This window comes from Nannobrachium achirus (assembly GCF_963921795.1).
Source record: "Nannobrachium achirus genome assembly, chromosome: 11".
In the NCBI taxonomy this organism is placed as follows: Eukaryota; Metazoa; Chordata; class Actinopteri; order Myctophiformes; family Myctophidae; genus Nannobrachium; species Nannobrachium achirus.
The window spans coordinates 43,985,268-43,998,740 of NC_137820.1; the positions used below are offsets into that span (position 1 = coordinate 43,985,268).

General features: G+C 41.2%; 2 protein-coding genes across 8 annotated transcripts in view; one reads left to right on the plus strand and one right to left on the minus strand.

Annotated features, from left to right (window-relative positions):
- The window catches only part of hipk2 (homeodomain interacting protein kinase 2), a 150,102-nt gene extending 148,149 nt beyond the window's left edge, over nucleotides 1-1,953 (minus strand). For all 6 annotated transcript variants that reach the window (XM_080737531.1, XM_080737530.1, XM_080737529.1 and 3 more), the window contains exon 1: nucleotides 1,597-1,953. In XM_080737531.1, the coding sequence (XP_080593657.1) occupies nucleotides 1,597-1,615 (19 nt within the window). In that variant the 5' untranslated portion in view covers nucleotides 1,616-1,953. The remainder of the gene's footprint in view (nucleotides 1-1,596) is intronic.
- Nucleotides 1,954-4,412: 2,459 nt separating this feature from the next.
- Nucleotides 4,413-13,473, plus strand: part of tbxas1 (thromboxane A synthase 1 (platelet)) — a 133,383-nt gene continuing 124,322 nt past the window's right edge. For both annotated transcript variants that reach the window (XM_080737763.1, XM_080737764.1), the window contains exons 1-2: nucleotides 4,413-4,496; nucleotides 10,734-10,874. In XM_080737763.1, the coding sequence (XP_080593889.1) occupies nucleotides 10,774-10,874 (101 nt within the window). In that variant the 5' untranslated portion in view covers nucleotides 4,413-4,496; nucleotides 10,734-10,773. The remainder of the gene's footprint in view (nucleotides 4,497-10,733; nucleotides 10,875-13,473) is intronic.

Below are 13,473 nucleotides of genomic sequence, written 5' to 3' on the forward strand. Positions count from 1 at the left end.
CGGCTTCAGCACAGAAGAAAAATTATATATTTTTTTCTGAGTGGGGCTATAATGTGAAGGAGGCTACATTCCTTACGTGATGTGTTTTACAGGTCAATCATATATAAGTATTATTTCTAGTAGGCAATTAAGCTGCATGTACTGTGCATGGCGAATGTCCTTGGAAGTTGTACAATAAGTATTTTTTTGGACTGCTTCAATAGTAGAATTCACACTGACTGTGTTATGCTTTTGTGTTTAAAACATACAAACATTGTTCTAATAATGAACATCTGAAATGAACTTATATCAGTTACAAAAGACTGTGTGTTCTGCTTTTGTACCAGCAGAGGGAGTATAGAGTAAACAATGTAGACTATTAACGGTTAACCATAAGATAATCAATAATATTGCAAACATAACATGATGGGGTCGTTTGTCCCACCCTCCACTTGACTTGACATATCGGTCAACATTAGTATGTAAACCCCTTTGGCGCCTATGCGTTTATGGAGCAATAATACTACTGTTACAGGCTGTCCTATCCTGTATCATCAAAAGGGCGAGCTGTGCCCCATGTTTGTTTAAGGGATAAAGGAGCAGAGATGAATTTACAGGAATGCATAATGAATTATACGTGTGAACTGGTTATAATAGCACTACTCTGAATGCCAGACAAGCTCCTATTCTGTACAAAACTGCCAGTGAATCACTTGCAGTGCAGTCACGGCTGCCCATAGTGCTGGCCGGAATTATTGCTCGCATTGTTGTACTGTTCAAAGAAACCATATTGTCCTCTAATGCAAAAAGATTAGAACGCAAACACATTGTCTTGTGGTTGGATTTGGTCTCTTTAGAGTCCGTCTTCATCACGGCAAAAACATTGAGCCAAAACATGCTGGGTTGCATTCTCACACAGCCATAATGCAGCAACAGCGAATAATAGCCTGCATAAGCATCGCCTTTGGTTTTGTAATATAAATAAACATGAATGTGCACAGCGAAGCACTAATAACATAACAGGCCTGGTCATCTTCAAAATGATCGTACGTTGCACAGTAAAGCAATGCAAATCATGGGAATATCGATAGGCTGATTTAATCTTCCTGTCGCCCATTTCTTTCATTCTTCAACTAGATCACTTTGCATGGTGTAATTTCAACCAGGGGAGAAAAAATAAATAAAAGACAGAATGTCACCTTCCCTGTGATGTTTATAACCGTGTAATGTATGCTACATTAGGCCTGCACATCACTTTATTAAAGTGGATTTGCAGCTTTATTGCAAACATCAGTGTAAAATTCTTGTGACGGACGGACGTCGCTCGGACGCGGACACAGATTGACTCAACAATTACAAATGTTCTTCGTTTATTATAAGAACCAACAACCAATACGCAGCATAATAAGCATTCGGTCGCGTTGTTTAAGTTCGCGTTCATAGAACCTGCAGCGTAAATATTTGATGTGTAATTTTTTGACACAAAGAGGAGAGGTTATAACACCGCATCTCCCCGTGCCAGCCACACGGAGCCCGTTCACTACGTGCTGGCGGTGTCACACAACAAACGTCCGATTACATTCATTTAAAATAATCATACGTAGGAAAACGCCTTACCTTCGTATACAGGGGCCATCGGTGCAAGGGTTTCTGTTATTCATGGCAACAAAATATAGCTGGATTTCTGTTCAAAACTCAATAAAAATCTGCCATCTTGAAGCACTGTCAGAGTCGCCACGGTCTCCTGCATTACTGGCCCAGTTCATTTAGTAATAGAGAAGGGAGAGAAAAAATCAACCAGGATTTAATATTCCGCTGTTCAATCTTTTTTTAATTTATAGAATCCAACCCGGTGGAAAAAGAATCAAGGAAGGTTTGAAAAGAATAAATAGAAAATCCGCCCAGAATGAATAGTTTGTGGCTCAGATGATGAGCCTGGCTGCAGGTTTACTTCAGCTAATGCACGACATGTCTGTGGACTCTCTGCAAAAGTTGCACTGGCTGAGAGAGAGAGAGCGGAGCGAGTTTGGTGTACAGTGTACAAGTCAAACGACTATCTCGTCGATCCAGCTGTTTCCCAAACTTGGGGTCGCGGCCCATTTTGGGGTCGCGGGCGCGTTTTTACGGGACGCGAGTAAATATAATGAATTGATTGATTGATTGATTGATTGATTGATTGATTGATTGATTGATTGATTGATTTAAGACTTTATAGTTTGCATAGGAAAGGGTACAGTTTCATGACAGTACAGTTCACTGGTACAAGGTCAACGAAAAGGAGATCCTAAGCTTTTCGTCTAATTTACACAGGAAACCTTTATGTAGGCCTACCTATCTCTAATATTGAATGACAGATTGCCGCTTGCGCTTTTCACAGCTTAATATATAGATCTGTTAATGAGGAGAGCGACAGTCAGTCACCCAGGCACGATCGAGTAAGCGAATAAAAAGCTTTAAAAAAGCATCCTCTGCATGATTAATACGCCAATAAATTAGAAACACAGTGCTTGATTAAAAGTTAGGCTAAATTGAAAAAAAGATTAAATATCATCATCCTCACCACCATTATAAGTTCATAACAACAATAATAATTATTATAATCATCATCATCATCAGCATCATCATCATCATCATCAATAATAATAATAATAGGGCATAATACAATCAGTAATAATAATATTAAAATAATATATATAACTCTTAAAAGATAGTAATCAGGAAGCACACAAGTCATAAGAGGTCCAGGAGCATTGTCTAATGAATCATGATGTGGAAAAAATGTCCTTGCTTGCAGCCTAATTGTTTTCTTTCTTTGCAACCTATGCAATTTATTCCATTTCAATTCAATTCAAATTAGCTTTATTGCCTTGAGAAAACATTTACATTGCCAAAGCAAGTGTCTAAATATAATAAAAACTGTTGAAAATGAAGAACATATACAGTTGGAGGGGTTACAGCATATTAGGCCTATGCCTATGCATTGTGTCGTTATAAAGCTTTTGGAACAAATAGCAGCATTTCATTTTTCTCAATACGATTTAAATAGTAGGCTATATAAAAAAGCCTCAGATTTAAAATGCGTTTAAAGGTAGCAGCTCTCTGTTTATATACATTATGTGCATTGTGCAGTATAGGTCTAGACTAGATGCTATGCATTGCAAAGTGCATTCGGGCAGGTTGAATGATGACTCTGCGATCACCCAGTCATGTCTGGTGTGAAGCAGCACCACTACAGTACACAGTATGACGACATTAGAATGAACTGGAGCGGAATCGGATTACATAGGCTCACACAGATGTGAGTAATCTGTCATTTAGCAAACGACCTTAAAGTGCACCCACAGCAATTTATTTTAGACCCAGACTATGCAGGGGGCAGGGGCTTTGCATTTACACTAACATTACATTTGCATGCCAAGAACTCTAGAAATTGACATGTATTTGGCTGCAGACCCCCAGAGACCCCTAAGAGAAGATTTTAATTTGTAATTTTCCCCGAGAAATGTGTATGTGTATGCCTATTGGAAAATGAAAATACTCAATTACCTTTGTTATGTAACCCACTTAAGCCACACTAGCCTATACAGTAGGCCTGCTTGAGTAAATGTAGGCTAGTAGGCTACTTTCTCAACCTGTGGGTCCCCACACCTGTGGGTCCCCTCAACTTTCTACATTCCAAGTTCTTGTCAGGGTGAGGGACCCCCCATGCAGTTCAAATATGATTTGGGGCCTGAAAAGGGTTGAAGGTTGAAGCACTGAGTTACACCACTGGCAGTGGTCCATCCATCCACTGCTATATGAATTATGCAATGGTATGAGTGCATCATACTGGCATACACATAGGCTTTCATGGTGATGTAACTGCTTATTATAGGAACAAATTGAGCTGTTTGAATCCCATTACATACTGTTAAAGCTTTACAAACAATGATGTTCTCTCGCCAAATAAATCAGTCAATCAGTCAATCAATCAATCAATCAATCGATCAAGCAATCTATAAAAATACAAAGTCTGGTTTGCTCTGTCAGGGAGTGATTGTTCTATAGGCTACAACCTGAAATAACAAGGGAAGTATTGTTTGTACTTTTCCGTTAACTTACTTCTCTATAGTAATAACGGTTCCTGTTGGCTCAGTCTGGCTGTTAATTTAATTTGAAATTAATTGTCATTAGCCTATGCATTAGACAATAGATGCATGCGACTTGGTTTACTTTTAAAAATGGAATAATATAACATTGGCTTCATAATGTCACAGCTGGGGTGTCCCTTTCTCATGCTAGAACTACGAGAACCTGCTGCTGCTGCTGCTGCTGCGTACAAAATAAATAAATAAAACATGTAAACGTCATGGCGTCATTGACCGGTCCGGACGGACGCAGGGTTGTAGTCCGTGTTTTATAGGAAGAACTACAGTACGTTTTCAGGCGCTCTTCCGTGTCAACAAGACAGCGCACGGGACACGAGACTGCCTTTCAGCTGCAGCAGCGATATAACAACAAATAAACAGATACTAAAGGTAAGATCTTGAACACATACAGCATTATGTTATATTAGCCTGCCATGCAGTACATGGCATGTATGTAGATCTGTTTTCACCTTTTCTGTTAACCTTGTTATGTGTTATGTATTATAGGTCATAGAACGAGAATCAGCTCTATTGTCACATCACTATTACAGACATCCTCATATCTGTAATATCTGTATCTGTAATAAATATACAGCTTTTACATTAGACCTGTCGCGTGCAGTAGTCTACGTGTTGAAAGTAAATGTAATTGTGTAAAGTTGGATGTGATGTGTAATAAGTGGCAACGCTTGGTTGAACGAAGGCATGTTATTTACATAAACAATGTACAGCTATATAATGGTTATATTGTATCGAACCTGCTGGTATTACCAGTAAGACTCCCTAATCGGGAGATAAGCGACCGTAGGTGGCTTATCTCCACAAATAGGGCAAAAAATTGTTTTTCCCAAATCTTCCTGATCCATGTTGATGACATGAGTGTAGACATGCTGTGTAGTGATATTCGTGATTTTAGGGCAAAAACTGTAGGAGCAGTGTCGAAGAATGTGTTTTAAAAATCGGCCTGAAGGTGGCGCTAGAATAGGGCCATGTGAGAAATGAGGGGTGGGGTCTCCGCGTTGCCTTGGCGGACGAATAGGTACCGGCCCCGGCTCTCCCGGACGCTCCTAGCCCGAGTTACGGCATTTTATGGCCGCTGCAGTGGCAGGGGGTCCTCCACTGGGGGCGCCACCACTTTTGCATCCGTTCTGGAGCACCAGGAGTCGGTGGTCCCCGGGAATTCCCCGCGAGCAGCCCTGTTGGGGTGGTCATTTGGTCATTTTTGCACATTTGGTCATTTTTTACATCTGGGGGTCCCCCAGGGGCTCCGGGGGTCCTTGGAGGTTGTAGTTTGGCAGTCAAGGAGTGTGTGTGCAAAATTTGGCATGGATGGGGGTAACGGTTGTGGAGATATGAGCAGGGCAACAGTGTGACTGACTGACGGACTGACGCACAGACAGCCCGGGGAGGTTTTGGTAGTAAATGCGACCTACGGTCGCAATAATTGTTGTTGTGCTCGCACCCGCAGTGTGACAGCAGCTGGTGCTATATGAAAACACTAGCAAGGGTCTGGAACCTTTTCTGAAATGAAGTGCCTTGTTTTTATTTTCTACATACTGTAGTCAGTGTGCCATGTCAACATTAAGTTTAATTATGACACCACATCAAAATAAAACATTTCGTGCAGATTTTGATTACCATAAATATAACCCCTTTCCTTCTTTTGAAATATTTTCTCCCTTCCAGTCAGAGTTTGAATGAGAGTTTGAATGAATGTAGAATTATGTGCAGGATATTACATTTGCATACAGATGTGAGGAAAACTTCCATATTTACTTTTGTCATTTAACCACTTGAACCCCAGCATCCCTATTCACCAAAAATAGCCAATCTACAAGCTCACAATGACGTGTTGTGAGCTTGTAGATCTGCTATTTTTGGTAAGGAGGTTTGGTGGTCCCGTCTCATTTAGTGCCAGCATCTTTTCCAATTTGCCTACCCCTGATGTAAGCTATATAGCATGAGCAACTGCTGGAGACAGACCAGGTTTTTTGAAAACCATGTTTTTTGAATTTTTATTGATTCTAAGCTCTATCCCAACCACACCAGTGACCTCTTAAGATCTAAGTAGAGGCTGTGTGTTCACTGAACAGTCAAATGAGTTTTCTGTAACTGTTACAGACTATGTATTATTCCTTTAGATGTGACGCTCTGATTAGAAGTGCTATTGATGTAGTCTAGTCTGTGTGTTGTGAATTGCTCCAGGCATGAGCATGTTAGTGGAAATTATGCTGTTATTACTTTCAAAAGCCCTCATGATGACATGCTTATAGGAAAGCAAAACTATGTCTAATCGTCATAAATTATGTACAAGTAAAATTAAAACATTGCTTTCAATATGGACATCATTTGCTAACGCAGTAGGTTCTCAACCTTTTCAGGCTGCGACCACCCAAAATGATCACAATTGAACTGGGGACCCCCTCACCCTGACAAGCACATTCAATTTAGTTTGATCCTGTTCCACAGATAAATATTGGAAAAATATGTGTTCGGCTATTTTCAAAATATTTGCCTCTATATTATTTGACAATTTTGCCAATGTTTGTTACTTTACTTTTATTTATTTTCTTTTTTGAGGTATTAAAAAAGTCTTAAGTGTTAAAGTCCTTAAATTGTCACTTCTCTGTCATCTGGGGACCCCCCTAAAAGTATGTGGGGACCCCCCTGGGGGTGAGAACCACTGTGCGCTGGGACACAATACATATTATCCTTCTTCTAGGTCCATAGTAGTCTGACCACTATTACACATTACAGTTACACATTTTGAGTTTTTGACCACTTTTAACATGGGATCATTATTTGGGCCTGTATTGGTGAAAATGTTAAACATTTTTAAATACTTTTCAAACATTTTCACTGTCAGCCTACTTGTACACCTATCATTAAAGGCAGAAAAAGCCCTAAAAAGAAAAGCACAATCAAACATTTTCACAAAATCACAAAAAAGACAACCCATTCCAAAATCTTCAAAAAGAGCGGAAATAGCAGATCTACAATATTGTAGATCTGCTATTTCCGCTAGTCGTTGTAGAACAAAATATATTTAAATTGGGCCTAACCTTTAGAACCTTTACTTAGTTGACTTCACTGGGCTCTCCCAGGGCCCCAAACTAGGCCCCTTCTTCTTTCCCTGTGGTCAAACTAATGTGTAATCACATTTGTTCCTCTCTATTTGTGTCGGTAGAAAAAGCTGTCCGTTGTCATTGCCCTCTGACCTCCTGTGTAGCACTGCAAATAGCCTCTGTGCTGATTCAGCTTCCAAACTGCTCAGTCCTGCGTGTCATAGTTAGCCCCTAAGGAACTGTTATGACTGTAAACAGCATTATAATTAGCCTCTGTTTGTCTTGCTTCAGTGATACACAAAATCATATTCTATGGAAAACTAAAAAATGTCCCTTCTTGTCAATCTGGGACCTTGTTGATGGTACATATCTTGTTGTATGTATGGTTTCTGATTGATTGATTTGATACTTTAACAGTTTGCAAAAAGTACAGAGGTACAGATGCTAAAAGGATAACACAAAAATCCCTGAGGGCTTGTTTCCATTGTGTTCCTATGTATTCAATTAATTAAGACACATATTGCATTACTATACAAGAAATCATCAATACTAGGTCTAGGAGCTATAAAAGTATATTTACAGAAAAACTGTGGGGGGTTATTTCTTTTGGCAAGCTAGAAGACCTGTCTAGGTCCAGCTGCAAATTGCAGACAGGTTCTCTTTTATTGCGATATTGAAGGAGCGTAGGGAGTCTCACCTTTTGATGGCTGGTGGTAGAGCATTCCACGTTGTGGTAGCATAATAATAGAATAAAGTTATCCCCATGTTTGTGCTGAATCCGGGGGTAAAGTTTATCAATATTACTGGTTATTATCAGTATGGTTGCAACTTGTAATACTGGTTGAGTATGGGCAGTATGTTCATGTCATGATATAAGACTAGATATTGTCTGGGATTTAGGATACTGTAATATCCTAATATGGCATAAGTGTTGTCTGTTACTGTTTTGAACCACTTAAGCCTTATTTTATGATTAATTGATTATTTTCCCCATAAATTGTCAAAATATATCTCCAAGCTCACAATGCATCACATTGCAATGTGTTGGATGCCACGTTGTGATATTTGATTTTGTTCATATCGCCTAATTGTATGTCCAATTTAGAGCAGGTACCTTCGGTTATAAGTCTGTTATTGATCTGAATATTGAAGTCTTCATTAAACGAGCGGGTCAGGGCCACAAACATCTCAGCTTTTGGAGCACAGAACGTAATTATTCAGATGAATGTATTCTTGTGTAGAGTAGAGTTTGTAACATGGTAATTAACCCAGTGGCGAACACCCGCTGAGACGCTGGGGTGTTTCATTAAGCCACGTCTTTGTCTTACGAGGCCTTCAAATGGAAAATATCTTTAACCAGGGAGAAATCTAACAAAAGCACTCCTTGCTGCATGCCTTCTCATGAGGATCACAGGCAAAATAAGCAAAACGATACGTTTTTTTCCCCCACTGTGGTTTTTGTTGCTATGTAGGATTGTGTTGTGTTTCCTGCCTGTTGGAACTAATGGCAACCCATGTGGCATAATTACAGCTGGTTTATGGGACAGTGTTTGAAAAAAAAAAAAGAAAAGTTTATTGTATCAAATAATATTTCATAGGTCCTACATAAAATTTAAGGAGATTTTTGCGCTAATAGGCGCAGGGTGGGGGGAAACATGAAATGGCATGATTACTGTTATGCGCTTGATATACTTCATTGTGCGCTGGTTGCCAGCTTTTAGATCTGTGAGTTTGTAGATAATCTATTTTTGTTGTGCGACTCCTAAACAAGTGTCTATACTTCTTTGACTATCTATACAAGTACTGGGGTTGAGTGCTTTGTCCACCACTGGTGGTTGAGAGTCACTAAACCAAAAAAAGAGTGAGTCAGTGAATTAAACAGAATTGGCATTAATCTGACAATGATTCCTCCTTTCATTCATCTGCGTCCCCGTTGTGTGTTGTGCCACGGCGTCGCTTTGACACAATGAACAAAGCTCACCACTACAACACAAAAAGCTGTAAATGATTACAGAAATACATGTTTGGTATGCATAAATAAATGCGGGCAGTTCTGCTTTCAACAATTAAACTGTTCATCATACCCTGTGGAAACTCAATAGCCTCTCTATTTGTCCCCCCCCCCCCCCCCCCCCCCCCCCCACCTCAAGGGTTCAGCATGTGTGTTTCTCAAAAGTGTTCTGATTGTGTTGCAACGTTCCGCATCTGCATACCTCGCACGCTGATCCGAGTGGCAGGAAGTAACAGTGCATTTATTCAAGACAAGTAATTAAGTAAACATTTTTGGAGGATCTTTTACTTCACTTTAGTATTTCCCCTTTTATTACTTTATAATTCTAGTCCACTACTTGAGTAAATGTACGTGTTTAGGGCTGTCATGATTACACATTTTAGTTCACGATTAATTGTCACTCAAACAATTGCGATTAATGGTTTAGTTGTGTGTTTGGCATTGGAACATGTCAGTAACATTTTTATTTCAGTTTTTTGGGCTTTTATGCCTTTATTGATAGGACAGCAGACTGACAGGAAATGCGGGGAGAGATGGGGAGTGACACGCGGCAAAGGTCGTCCGGATCGGGAATTGAACCGGTGACGCCACCAGGCATCAATGCCTATGTGGCAATGCCTAAGTGGTATGCGCCTGGACCAGTAGGCCAGCGGCGGGCACCCTCTGTTAAAAATGTGAAAACGATAATGACAATTATACGAAAATAATTGCGATTATCTAAAATAATTGTGATTAGACAATTGTGCACTAATTTGTGACAGGCCTAGGTTACTTTCCAGCACACTGGGGTGTTAGCGAGGACCTCTCCGGGGCATCGGTGCAGGGGATGGGCGCTCCACGCAGCACCCATGCCAGCAGCACTCTAGAAGGCTTCAGACAAAGCCCTCCAGCTACCGCTGAAACAAATAATTGACACGGTTGCCGTGGAAACCCACCAAACTGTGCACAACGAGCCTCGGTGCATAGTCCGTGAAGAGGTGGCCGTTTATTTTGGGTACTTTGTTAACGTGTGGCTCACTTAATAGTTGGAGACGTGGAAGGCTTGTTTTGCCTTTTTTATAGCGCGCTGTGTAGCGCTGCATGGTAAACTCCTTAGTGTTCATTCATCCATGGACCATTTGTGTCTATGTATATCTCAGAGAATGTACAAATGTACCCGTAAGTGTCCATTCGGTTACATTCGACATAGGGTCATAAATGGTTCTGCAACAGTCCATTGTTTTCTTGGTGATCATACTTCTGTTTTTCATAATGATTAGTCGCCAAAAAGTCGATTATTTTTTCCTTTCTTTTGTGCAAAGATTGTGCAAAAGGCAGGTTCACTTTGCTGGCAAAACATTCTCAGACCGAGAACAATAGTGTGTTGCCCATAGCAACCGGGGTCCACCCATAATCCATAGCAACCACACTAATGAATTACGGTATTTTATGAAAATGGATGATTTACTCACAATCGATTAAATCCATTAGTTTCACGCCGGGTAACACCCTTATGAACATATTCAGCCACATTAACACGGTCCTCATGGTCTTGTCTTCTGTGTATAATAGTGGTGGTGGTTTGGAGGTGTTGAGGGGTGTTGTGAACATCATGGAGGCCGTCATTGACCTTGTGAAGATCTTCACGGTGGAGGCCAGTGGAACGTCGCTCTCCATCGGTCTCCTGGTCATCTTCCTGGCTCTCCTGTACTGGTGAGTCCATTCTTTCAGTTTGATTTTCCTGTCCCATGATTGACTAATCGATTGATCAGTCGCTTTTGTCTGAGTCGAGCACGACTTCATTAGTTTATTAATTTTGTTTCATTTGTAACCTCGCTTCACCAGCCTTTCCGCAGTATCTGCTTTATATTTACGGTTCAGTGTTTTCAGAGCATGCCTTCTTTATCCTGTACTTTACACACACACACACCCATGCATGCACGCACGCACACGCACATACATGTGTCATTTCTGTGTCCGCTCTAGATCCTGATCAGAAACCTGACAAGAGAATTGATCCCAGTGCAGTCTAATGATTGTATGCCGCAAACACACTTTTACACAATTAAACCAACTAATTGATTTGTCAGCAAATGATAATTAGTTGACTAAAGCCCGATTTATACTTTTATACCGAAAATAGCCGATATACAAGCTTGTATGTTGGCAGCGAGCTGCACCATTTTATGAAGGCACATAATCTTGCCATAAGAATTTCTTTAGCTGAGGACATGGCCTACGTCTACAAGCTTCCGAGCTTTAGTCGAAGCAAAGTTATACATTTGTTGATCCGTCACATGTGTTATGTTATTTGAACATGCAATGTTTATCTTATTGGCATTGTGTGTGTGTGTGTGTGTGTGTGTGTGTGTGTGTGTGTGTGTGTGTGTGTGTGTGTGTGTGTGTGTGTGTGTGTGTGTGTGTGTGTGTGTGTGTGTGTGTGTGTGTGTGTGTGTGTGTGTGTGTGTGTGTGTGTGCGCGCGCGCCCGCCGCACTCAGAGCTGCAGCTTTGATCCTGTGTGATTGTGATTGGAAGGAAGACTGTTGATGCCGTGTGTAATTGCAGGGTGTTTAAATGTCAGACGCAAATAAAGCTTCAAGTGTAGTTAAAGGAGAACGGGTCCCATGCAGCCATCCAGATGTCTAATCAGTGCGCAGTCCCCATTGGTCCAGTCAGGCTCACTGTGTCCAAATGGAAGAATAAAGACTCTACCAAGTGAGCTCCATTAATTTCAGGCACACATTAACCAGAATTAGAAAGCAAGTTAATCATCTGTGTGAGACTGGTGCTCTGTCACACAACAGAGAGAGGGAAAGAGTCACACACTCTCTCTGTGTGTGTGTGTGTGTGTGTGTGTGTGTGTGTGTGTGTGTGTGTGTGTGTGTGTGTGTGTGTGTGTGTGTGTGTGTGTGTGTGTGTGTGTGTGTGTGTGTGTGTGTGTGTGTGTGTGTGTGTGTGTGTGTAAAAATGTCAAACTTTTTCACAAATTGTCCAAAATATGTGAGCTGGTAGAGTGGGTATTTTCGCTATTCGTACTAACTAGACCAGTGGTTCTCAAAGTGGATTTCAGAGACTCTAGGTTCCAAAACCTAAATTGACCCTTACAAGTCTGTAACTTTGACAGTGTGCAAATGAACCCTAACGGGTCCTTTTGGTTACATTTGCACAATGTCAAAGTTAAGGGGAGACCTTGACATTGGTAATGTTTGAGAACCACTGAACTAGACGATATTCAGAAAAACACGCACGCACGCACAGAATGACACTGTTTAAAGTTTCTGGAAACTAGTGAGTGTGCAGCAGCTGCCACAGAGTTGGAAGTCAAAGTTATGTAACCTCACACGTTAAATGAAGATTTATCTGCATGGATGAGTGCACAAGAGCAGCCATGACACCCAGGTTCCAAATGATAAGATTTAGGAGAGTCTAATCAATTTGTATCTGGCGGGCATCCAGAGACAATTTCAACCTTACTCCTTTGGCAAAATAAGAGTAAAAAAAGAAAAAAAAGGAGCGTCCTTGAAACGTTATCAAACTTTTCCTCAAGTCTTTTAATACAGCGTGCCATTCCCCCTTCTGACGTCTGACACATACCAAGCAGCATAATCCCTGTGAAATGAAAAAGCTGCCCTGCTCACAGAAAGAAAGAAAGAATGAAAGAAAGAAAGAAAGAAAGACCCCATCTATTTACTTGAGACTAACAGTCTGCATGTTGAAGCCGTCATGGATCATTATGATCTTTATCTCAAAATGGCTTGACCCTGGTGTCCCCAAAGGGCTGATCTATACCAGCTCTGCACCAACATTCTCTCAGCCGAAATGAGATGATCTACAAGCGTGTGAGTTTGTAGATCAGCTATTTTTTTTTACGCGGAATGTTCACCCCCCAGAATAGGGACGCCATAAGGTTCAAGTGTTTCAATGGTCGGCCGTGGCAAGTTTAGCAAACAAAGGCCTGTGAGAGAGAGAGAGAGGGGGAGAGAGAAAGAGGAGGTGGAGAGAGAGGGAGGGAGAGAGAGAGAGAGAGAGAGAGAGAGAGAGAGAGAGAGGGGAAAGAAAAGGAGTGGGTAGAGGGGGGCAGAGGAGAGGAGAGAGGGAAAGAGAAGTAGAGAGGGAGGAAGGGGAGGAGAGAGAGTGGAAAGATAGAGACTAAAGAGAGTGAGCGGACGGGGTGTTTTTCAGCAGCAAGAGGCAAACATGTGGTCCCCCTGGGGGCCGTGGGGCAGAGCAGTGCAGAGTGTGCCAGTCAGACTGGGTTTCACACTACCCTGCTGGCCAGCATGAACCTCTGGTGAACCCTCCTAGGGTGAA